This window comes from Manduca sexta, chromosome 12 (genome assembly GCF_014839805.1).
Source record: "Manduca sexta isolate Smith_Timp_Sample1 chromosome 12, JHU_Msex_v1.0, whole genome shotgun sequence".
NCBI classification, from domain to species: Eukaryota; Metazoa; Arthropoda; class Insecta; order Lepidoptera; family Sphingidae; genus Manduca; species Manduca sexta.
Window position 1 is genome coordinate 2,628,033 of NC_051126.1, and position 10,769 is coordinate 2,638,801.

At 34.1% G+C, this 10,769-nt stretch overlaps 1 protein-coding gene across 3 annotated transcripts; it reads left to right on the forward strand.

The window, feature by feature from the left end:
- The first annotated feature begins 5,013 nt into the window (after nucleotides 1-5,013).
- Nucleotides 5,014-10,234, forward strand: LOC115448684. Of its 3 annotated transcripts, none has more exons than XM_030176195.2 (4): nucleotides 5,014-5,154; nucleotides 7,715-7,787; nucleotides 9,062-9,280; nucleotides 10,065-10,234. In XM_030176195.2, the coding sequence occupies exons 1-4, from the start codon at nucleotides 5,056-5,058 to the stop codon at nucleotides 10,175-10,177; spliced, it is 504 nt and encodes a 167-aa protein (XP_030032055.1). In that variant the 5' UTR covers nucleotides 5,014-5,055; the 3' UTR covers nucleotides 10,178-10,234. The 3 variants fall into 3 exon arrangements, with proteins under 3 accessions (XP_030032055.1, XP_037293854.1, XP_030032057.1); XM_037437957.1 differs by having other exon boundaries at nucleotides 10,046-10,223; XM_030176197.2 differs by lacking the exon at nucleotides 5,014-5,154 and adding an exon at nucleotides 7,148-7,230.
- The last annotated feature ends 535 nt before the right edge of the window (nucleotides 10,235-10,769 follow it).

Below are 10,769 nucleotides of genomic sequence, written 5' to 3' on the forward strand. Positions count from 1 at the left end.
TATTAAATGTTATTATAAATATACCTCCGTTGCGAATGGGAGTAGATCAAATTCGGAGTCTTTTTAACATTGCGTTATTCAAATATTTTCACATTTTCTCTTTACCTCGGCTAATTTTGTCAAAACTTATCTAAGAAATGTTTTCGCCTAAAGTCTCGGTTTGAATTCTTTAATTTTTTTTCTATATTTCTGTAGTTAAGTGCGAGAATAGTGTATAAGTATATCTCAGACTGAAAGTATAATGGCGCCGCTCCGACAAACTCTTCGTGTCGTAATAGTGGCCTTTGAACGTGCAAAATTAAAACTACTTTTTAATAAAAAAATATTTTTTTTTCGCAACGTGTACCTAGTAACCTTAGGCCATGTAAAATTAAAATTGTTTTTTAATAAAATTTGTTTTGTTTGAAACTTACACTTTTAATTTTACATCTATTGTTAGAATATTATGGCAATGCGTTTTCAAGAAAATACTATATGATTTAATTTAACGCAATATCAAAACGACTCTGTATAAAGTCTATCAAGTTTCTAAACTGAAAACTGAAACCATATAAAATTTGTTTAGAACTGCAATCAGTTTGTAAATGCTATATTAAAAACAAACCCTAACGTCTCAGGTACTTTTGATTGCTTCCCAACTACGTCATAGAAGTTGCCTCTGGCTTTTCTGTGTTTACACTGATTCCAAACTCGTAGAATTATACAACTTTTATACTCCGACCATCATATTTAACTAAAAACGTATGTTATAGTGTAAAGATGTAAAAATATATTAATAAAGTATCTTAAATATCCCTGGCGTATCTTAAATAAGTTTTAAAAAGTAAGGTAACGGAACCATTAAAGGGCCATCTGATTTTAAATTCTTCATAAAGTAGTTTAATGAAAGTATTCTTGTATTTACTCTTTATCTTTTTTAGTATTGATTTATTTTGTTTCATACCTTTAAAAAAGTCGTTGTATGTTATTGGATTATAAAATAAAACAAAAATACCAAAAATGTGGCCTTTGGTAGGAACCGGGCTTTCTTCGTTTATACTACCTTGATATAAAAAAAATGAATATATATTGCCCCGTGGTTGAAAAAAAAATTCTGATTTGAATGTTACAAAAACACTCCTTTTTGTTTTTTTACACAAAATTATATTAAGTGTTGGCATATTCGATTCTCAACAAATAAACCTTCCCTTCGTTTTTTAAAGTCTTGCTCCATTTTCCATTAGAATGGATAAAAAATGGACTCTTGACTTGGAGAGTTGATTAATAGATCTTGCAGAGGGACAAGGGTACTGAGGTTAAAGTGGGGTCAATTAGAACCACAAAGACCTTTTTTGTGATTTTAAATTCTATTCAGAGGGTTGACAACCCTCATTAAGGATCAAACATCTAATTAACAGAGTAGTACAAAAATACCTCATTGGTCGAGTGATTTACTAAGGTAGGTGAGATTTTAAATTCATGTTCCATACATACATTTAATGTTATATAGGTATAAAGAATTTAATAGCGGCGATAGCCTCGTTGGCTGTGGAACGGACTGCCAAGACGAATGTCCGCAGGTTCAAATCCCAAGGGCACACACCTCTGACTTTTCTAAAAAATCATGTGTGTATTCTTTGTGAATTTATCGTTCGTTTTAACGGTGAAGGAAAACATCGTGAGGAAACCTGCACATCTGAGAAGTTCTCTATAGGAATTTCGAAGGTCTAAGGACTAAGGCCTAATCCCTCTCAGTAGTAGAGGAGCCCCGTGCTCAGCAATGGACAAGTATATAATACAGGGCTGATATTATTATTATTATTAATAATTAATTTAATAATATACAGGTGTGTTTTCTATAAAAAGAATACACGAGAGTTCATCGAAGCTATTTTTGAATATTATCTTTAATGCTTTACCAAAGTTGATAGTTTTACAAAGGTACGTATATATGTTTCAATAATTGAAGTATCGGGGTAGACGAGGTTCTGCTCTTTGATACATAGCTGCTCCCCCCCCCCCTCCCCTTCTCCTAGATCATACAAAATTGCCAGTTATAGTCCAGTTACAATTCAATAAACAAACAAGTTCATCAAAGCTAGAATTTGTACCCAGAACGTCGCATAATGCGGCTAGAACCGTTTTCACCTATTGCTGAATGTTGGTGACAACTCAACACACGTTTTAAAACGTTGCACAGAATATTTAAAGTAAATCTCTTTTTCGGGATCCAAACTAATTCAAATTATGTTAGAAAAAATACAGTGAAGAGTTCTCTTTATTTTCGAAAGGGCTAATCAAGGATCCAGATGGACTAAGTTTCAGGTGACAGTTTTAGAACCCAGTTTTAAGCCATCCTATAAGATGGCAGACGTATTGTGATATTTATTTTTTTATCACAACTAGCTTTTGCTCGCAACTTTGCCGGTGTTTTCCGGGATGAAAAGTAGCCTATAATATTCCTAAGGTCTTAAACTATCTGCATACGAAATTTCATAAAAATCCGTTCAGTAGATTTTGGGAAAATCGATAACATACAGACAGACTGAAACGGGGACTTCGTTTTATATGTATAGATTATTGCCAACATTTTCAACATAAAAGGTTACAGTCTAAGCTAGTGATATCACAGAAGATTTGCGAGTCAACGGAAATTCTCTCGCACTCATAACTTAGCGACCTTACAGGGATTCGGGGGATTCCCCGGGTTTTACGGAATCAACCATTAAAATTTATTCAAATCCCCGCTCAGTACGTTATACTGGAAATGTTCCATTAGAGTTTACACTTATATATGTTTGGATATTATAATAGTAACTCAAGGTGTTTTAGGGGGTTGCAAAAATTCAAAAATATAAGTTTAAAAATTAGAACTTTGACCTTATATATTTTATCGCAAGTAGGTAAGAGGAGGTGGCACCTTATTTGGAATGCCGTTCTGCAAGCAAGCAATAATGCGCATGAGTGCAGTGCATGCATTTTTTGACACCGAGAAATACTATACTAATATATACATTTTATAGACTAATGTTCCCGTAACGAAATTAATCATATAGCTGGGCTTCTAAGAGTTTCCCACACGTCCTCACTCTACAGCTCTACCAATTGCTATTTAAACCATTGACGTATATTCTATAGACACGAACGTCTATATAAACTATTTGTTTAATGTCTGAACTGAAATGGCAACCAAACCTGCTGTTATAACCTATTTATTCACTTGAACAACAAATAATTTTACTTATTTGACTAATATTTTTTATTCAAATCCAAGTTTACACTTAGACTCGAGTTTTTATATCATGAGCGCCACTCCTTACACAACCACAAGCTCTCAATATTGACCATACTAAAGTCAGTTTGAATGGATATCAGTTCAAATCAGTTGAACACAGTGAGCGTTCGGAACGCCAAATTTAGTACATATTATATCGATGTATTTAAACTATACTATCTATATATATAAAACTGAATCCCTATTTCCCTTGGTCACGCCATCACGCGTGAACGGCTGGACCGATATCACTATTTTTTTTGTTGTGTTTGTTATTGTCAGGAGAAGGTTCTTATGAAAGAAAAAAATTAAAAAATTGCGCGGAAAATAAAAAAATTAAGAAAACTTAACGAAAATATTAATTTTATATAACTGTCAATTGTTTGAAATAACTGTCAGCGATTGACAGAATGCGCGCTGCAAATTTTTAGTTAAGGCGGGACGTCTGTCAGGTCAACTAGTAATATATAGTTCATACTATGACTATAATATTATTTTATTAAACATTAACTTAAATCAAACTATAGCAAGGCTAGACAATGTTTTCACGTTTGATATTATAGAGAAATTGTAAACTAAGTCGCTGTCATAATGGTACAGTCGGCGCCGAAAATCTGTGCGCTCTCGTCGCATCACCGTCATATAATGATTTCTTATGTTTACGCGAACGTTAGACATTGAAATAAAAGTATTTACGGATTTTATCACGGTTGTATTTATTATTTTCTCCCATCTTTGCGAATACTTTGCAGCCTTAAAGATCATGGGGACTGAGGTGTTGGTCGTCCAAAAAGTCAGTTACAATATCTACCTACATATTATAAGTATACAAAATTTTGTTTGGCAAATAGTTTTATGCCAATGTCATATATAATTTACTAAGTCATATACATAATCAGTATTACTTATTAACTTGTTTTAGTGTTAAAAGGTGATTAGGAATTGCTTAAATAGTTGTCAAAAACATCACCGGTTTTTTAGTTTAAACCTTATTAAGAGGCAAGATGGTGGGTTTTGACTTACAGCTGATCGAATAAATTTGTGTTGTAGAAAGCATAGCTTTGCGAAATTTTTATAAGTAAAACTGATTATCTTTATAGTTGGCCTTACTAATGTTTCTTTCTGCCAATATTCGAAATCTAAAAAATAGGTATGTTTGAATGTTTGTAATTCGAAGTTAATACATACCTACATCTAGCGCATAGAGAGACCAATTTTTAAATGAATATACAAACTTTTTTCAACAAATAAAATGCTTTGGAGCTGATTAAAAGGCAGTAAATAGATAAGACTAATGGATTTCCCTGTTGCTAGTTGAAGTTATAACCTTTCGCTCATTAATATTACCAAGAAATTAGCTGGGATATTAAAAATATGAAGGCAAAATACAATTTCGTTACGAAACTACAATATTGTCTGTTCCAGTATAAAATGTGGTTTTAGGACAAAATGTGGTTTGTTTGTTATATCAGTCAGTATTCTAAATGCTAGAGAAGACAGGTAATTTTTGCAAATAAATAACTAGATGAATAGGTCGAGGTTTCTCTGCGCATAGACAGTAGGAATAAACTGAAAACATGATTGCAAAGCACTGCATAGTACTGCGAAAGATATTAATTCTTATACCACCCAATAATAATTCTATTATTAATTATAATTTGCTTATAACTCTAGCAATCGGTAAATTGAAATGACCACAACTGTACATAACCACAATATTATAAAAATGATTTGGTACAATATTTACATTACGTCCTAAGCGCGGAAGGGCAACAGTGCATTGTACAGGCGCGGCCACCGCGATGAGAATCCCACTCGTGTTGTGCGCGATTGTACTCGTGTGCCACCGCGCCGATTGTACTCTCAGTGATTTTTTTAACAATTTACCCACCGAGATAGGTGTGAGTTTATTTTGGTACATTATTTTATTAATTAAATTAATTTTATATTTAGAACGTGACTTAAAAATAATAATATATTTTATTTGTCTATTTAAATATGGAATCGACGGTTGGCAGATCTCTAAAGCGAAATATTTTTCCGACATTGCTTTTTATTCATAATATTTGGAATCAATTTATTTTCCTTCAATTTTTTTACATTATTTCAGTTATTCTAAAAAAAGTTACTTAAATCAATCAGCATGCCAGTCTTCGGTGTAGTCATTTCATTATCCTATTCCGTTATGATAATACGTAATAAATATGAATCAATTGACTTTTCCCCGTCTACTCTTGAACTTAGGCCAATCCATCCCTAATATACAGTGATGTTATTTAATTTTAAAACTTTAAGCATTTTCTCATATTTAATTGGAGTATTCTCACCACATGTGAAAACACAGCTTGGGGTCACCTTCAGATTTAAATTACCTTGCTTATTTTTTAAAATTCATTTTACGTTATCATTCACAATATTTTTATAACATTATTTCTCAACTGAACTTGAACGAAATATCGAAAATGTTTTTAACATAAAACCTTGAACTTTATGATTCAATATTTCACCACTTAAATCGTTATGGAGCGTATTTCTTATTTAAATAAAACTAACATTAACCGATAAATTTCAGCGGCATAATCATTTTATAATTTATCAAAGTCGTACAATTTGTTATTTTTTTTAATCTTTATTTATTTCGGAGATTTTATCCAGCCAGGATATGCCTCATAATTTATTATTTGTGTACAAACATTTCATTATGATTATGAAACACTTAACATTTTATTATTGAAATTAATTATCAATCGGTTTATGGCAATTAACGCTTTAACCTAATTAATGCTTTTAAATTAAACTATTTTATGAATTTTATCGCGGTTTTAATATTTTACTTTTCTCCCGACGTTTCGAAGACTTTGCAGCCTTCATGGTCACGGGGGGGGACTAAGGTGTTGTCATCCGCAAAGTCAGAGTTACAATATCTACCTATATTTTCTAAATATACAACTTTTTAAATTTTTTTTGCTGTTGGTGGTCGGATCTACGCAGAATGAGCTCACAGTGTCTTGAAGTCTGGCAGCCGGTCTTTTGGGTTCCGTTTAATTAAATGTAGAACTGGATCCCAGGCTTGTGCAAGATTCTAACCATCTTCCCTATTGAAATTAGGATGTTTTTTAATTTCAATAGCCTCGCGGATCATCCTAGGGAGGAATCGGTGCTCTTTGGCAAGGATTTGTGGCTTGTCTAGTCGCAGATAAAGGTTGGAGCCTCCTTCAGAGTGTCCAGCCACTGCAGACTTCGTAGAGCGTCGGTGTATCACGTCAGCTATATGTTCTTTTACGCGGGTCCCTATATTTCGTTTTGTTTGGCCTATATAAGAGAGGGCACAGTTGCAATCTATCTTGTATACTCCCGGTTCTTGCAGAGGTATATGGCACTTGACAGGTGGTAAAAATGGACTAATCTTCTTAGGCGGCTTAAAATAAGTTTTAATGGAAGCACGCTTCAGGATGTAGCCAATCTTGTCGGTGACTCCTCTTACATATGGTAATACAACCGGTACACGTTCAACTGTGGCTCGTTTTACTCGGTTTCTGTGACGGCGGCGTGGAATTTGGAGCTTGTTGTCTCTTACTTGCTTGACATGTTGTAGCTCAGCAGCCAGGTGTTTCTCGTCACAGATTCCTTGTGCTCTCTGAAACAAAGATTTGCCCACGGTAGTTAACTGTTTTGGATGGTGGTGAGATTCACCGTTCAGATATTTATCAGTATGGGTCTGTTTCCGATACACAGTATGACTTAAGGTCTGATCAGGATTATGGATGATTAAAACATCTAATAAAATGGAATAACTTTTATCGGATGTAAGTACATATAAAATAGTGAGCCATAATAATATATTTTATATTATGTATTTTGTATTATATTATATTATGTATATTGTATATTTTGGTCATAGTGGGATTAACGGCCATGTTGGCATAGTTATGCTACGGTAGGACTGCAGTGGCTGAGGGCTCGGTTTGAATCCCCAGGTCGGATAACGTGATATTGTTTTTATTACTCGGTCTAGTTTTTTTTTATTGCTTTGAATGACGAGACGAGCTTGCCGTTCGTCTGATGGTAAGCATTACGACCGCCCATAAACAGTAGAAACACCATCTAACGTTTGAATTACAAAGTATTGTTTGGTATTTCACTGCGCTCGCCATCCTGAGACATGAGATGTTAAGTCTTATTATGTCCAGTAGTTACACTGGCTACAATGTACCCGATATGGTGATGGCTAGCCCCTTTCACATGGCACGGAATAACCATGAAGGAAAATGAGTATAACAGTTGCGCCTCTGCCTACCCCTTCGGAGATAAAAGGCATGACCCTCTGTGTGTTTTTAATATCTTTTTATATATTTAATTTACTTACTTAAACTATTACACATAAATACACATATGTTTTAAAACGTACATACTTCGACACTGTAATTACTTTATGTTTGCTAACTGTAATTTTTTGTTTAGAATGCATTAACACATGCATGGAGTAAGATTGTAATGGCGATTAAGAAGCCAGTGCGGATTAAACGACTTGGAAGTAAGTATGATTTTTATATTACAGGTTTACTCTTAAAAAACATAGTACCAATTATAATTTATATACTCTAAGAACGTACTAATAATAATAATATCAGCCCTGTATTATATACTTGCCGACTGTTGGGTACGGGCCTCCTCTACTACTGAGAGGGATTAGGCCTTAGTCCACCACGCTGGCCTAGTGCGGATTGGTAGACTTCACACATCTTCGAAATTCCTATAGAGAACTTCTCAGATGTGCAGGTTTCCTCACGATGTTTTCCTTCACCGTTAAAGCGAACGATAAATTTACAAAGAATACACACATGATTTTTTAGAAAAGTCAGAGGTGTGTGCCCTTGGGATTTGAACCTGCGGACAATCGTCTTGGCAGTCCGTTCCACACCCAATTAGGCTATCGCCGCTTTTTACTAATTATAATCCGAAATATAAGCAAAACTCAGTCAGATTATTTATTTATTCAATAGTAACACAATCGGTTTACCACTATATCCTAACAACTTATGCAATGAGTTTTTTTATGCTAGGTGTTAAACCTTTACAAGTGTATACAACATTTTTTTACGGAACTTTATACCCGCATAATTTGACAACAAATGGCGAATTTGGAAGCTTAATTATATATAGACTGACAATAATAAATTAATAATAATATAATAGTTTATAGCCGTGGGGTCACTTCACTGAATCATTTGCAATTATTAAAATATCTCTTTGAATATATAGTTTAAAACTTAAATGTTCACGATTTACAGTCTAGTCTTTCCCGGAATAAGTCTCAAAGTACTTTTTCGGGATAAAAGGAAACGTATTTGTTAATCCAGATCGTGGTCTACCTATATCCCAAAATTTATCCTAATACGTCCAGCGGTTATGCGTTAACTTCTATCAAACAATAAACATATTCACAAACTAACACATTTACTATAACTGAAGCGCGGCGTCGAACGTCCACCCACGAGGTGATGACGTAATAAAAGTTGCAGGAGGTCGTTGGATGCGGGCTGCTTCCAATAGATCGCTCTGGATTTTTTTGTGGGAGGCCCATGTTTAGCAGTGGACATTCTGCACTTGATAATGATGAGGTATCTAGTGGTTGAAATTCAACCGTCCATCTCATTATTGATGAGGTTATTTGCGTCTATTCTGCCCTGAACGAGTAGGCGCTCCATAAAGTAATTATTTCACCACGGGATATGATCATAAATCTGGGTATACGAGACTACTAACTCGGATAGACTGTTCAATTCATTAAAATATAATAATTTTCAGAAGCAAAAACAACGAAGACGCCTTTGACCACCACTACGCATTTCACACCGATCGAGTTGGTTCATAGACGAGTGCCCACTTCTACTGAGAAATATGACCTCCTGCAACCATCGCTAAGGAGGCTGATGCTGCCAGTGTTGACTATACCGAAATGGGAGAACTTGGAGCAGTGGAAGAAGTTACAGAAGCCCTCGTTCGTGGAGTTGAAGCCAGGGTGGGGTGAGTTGTTGAAAATGTTTTACTATTATGATAGTTGCAAGACTAGTTCATTCTTTTGTGATTACACCATCTTCCTTATCATGGTGCCAAACTCGATATGTGACTTTCTGCCTGGCATAAACTTCAAAAGTATGACCGGTCATATTGAAACTAAGTTCATATTGTTCATGAAATGTACAGAAAATTGTATTGCCTACCGCTACATGGGCCTCTCAATTGTATTTAATTTATCTTAGGGCTAATTTTATAATCGTTAAATAATAGTTATTCCGGTATTCAAATATAACCTGATTGAATATAAAAGTGAGACAAATTGACAAGATTATTTCTCAAGCAGATTGTATATTCATGAAAACCATTTGCAATCCGTCTGTACCCGAATTATCTTTATTTTTAATCGGACATCTATATATTTAGTTTAATCTAAATATTGAAATAACTCATCAATAGGTTTTAAACAAACTATATAAAAATGTAATGTAATTTTAGATCATCGATATACGTACTAGATCTGGCGTTCCGAACACTCACTGTGTTCAACTGAAGTGTACTGCAATCCGGTATTAGTTGCCATTTTACTTATACTCTATAGCGCTTTAGCACTGCATGTTTAAAGTTTAGTTAGACGACGATTGATGTTTTAGCGCTGCAGCAAACTTTACTTCTAACTCTAGATTTCGAACAAATAGTTTATATGGACGTTCGTGTCTATAAAATATACGTCAATGTTTTAACGATATTTATTTCTCAGCTGATTCTTTTCAGTGAACAAATCTCACCGCAGGTACATCAACAACTCCCGAGGAAGTGGAGGACAACGATATAGGGGGCGACCAGAACCCCTCCAGGCTTAATGACGAAGACGCCTTCGGTGTATTGATATTTGTCAAAAAATAATGCATTTTTTATAAATCTGAATATGAATACATTTATTTAGATATGGGTTTCAATAAATTGTAATAAAATAAGTTGTTGTTTTATGATTAGTATAAGGTATTCTAATAGATACATTTAATTAAATCGGAACCCAAAAGACTGCCAGACTTCAAGACACTGTGAGCTCATTCTACGTAGAGCAGACTCTCATCCGCTAAAAATTTTATAATTTTGTATAATTGTAAAATGTAGGTATATTGTAGCTTTGATTTATCGACCGACCAACACCTTAGTTCTCCCCCGTGACCACGAAGGCTGCAAAGTCTTTGAATCGTTGGGAGAAAATTATAATATAAAAAATCGAGATATAATTTATAAAATAGTTTATTTCAATGTCTAACATTCGCATACCAACATTTTACAATTGTACATGTCATAAAAAACCGCAATATATCCGAATATATTTGTTGTTTTGTTTCAGCAATTGAACGGATTTGGCTGAAATTTAGCACATGAGTAGAACATATCCTGGATTTATACCTAGGCTACTTTATTCTTGTAATTATCTCCCATGAAAAATAATTCAATTGTTTAATTTGCTTTTTTTAAATTG

What these genes read in the sequence shown, in the direction of transcription:
- LOC115448684 (XM_030176195.2), top strand. Translation starts at nt 5,056, where the DNA reads ATGAGAATCCCACTCGTGTTGTGCGCGATTGTACTCGTGTGCCACCGC. An exon ending in ATTTACCCACCGAGATAGGT is followed by an intron (nt 5,155 to 7,714) that starts GTGAGTTTATTT and finishes TTTTTTGTTTAG; the next exon opens with AATGCATTAACACATGCATG. An exon ending in GGAGTTGAAGCCAGGGTGGG is followed by an intron (nt 9,281 to 10,064) that starts GTGAGTTGTTGA and finishes ATCTCACCGCAG; the next exon opens with GTACATCAACAACTCCCGAG.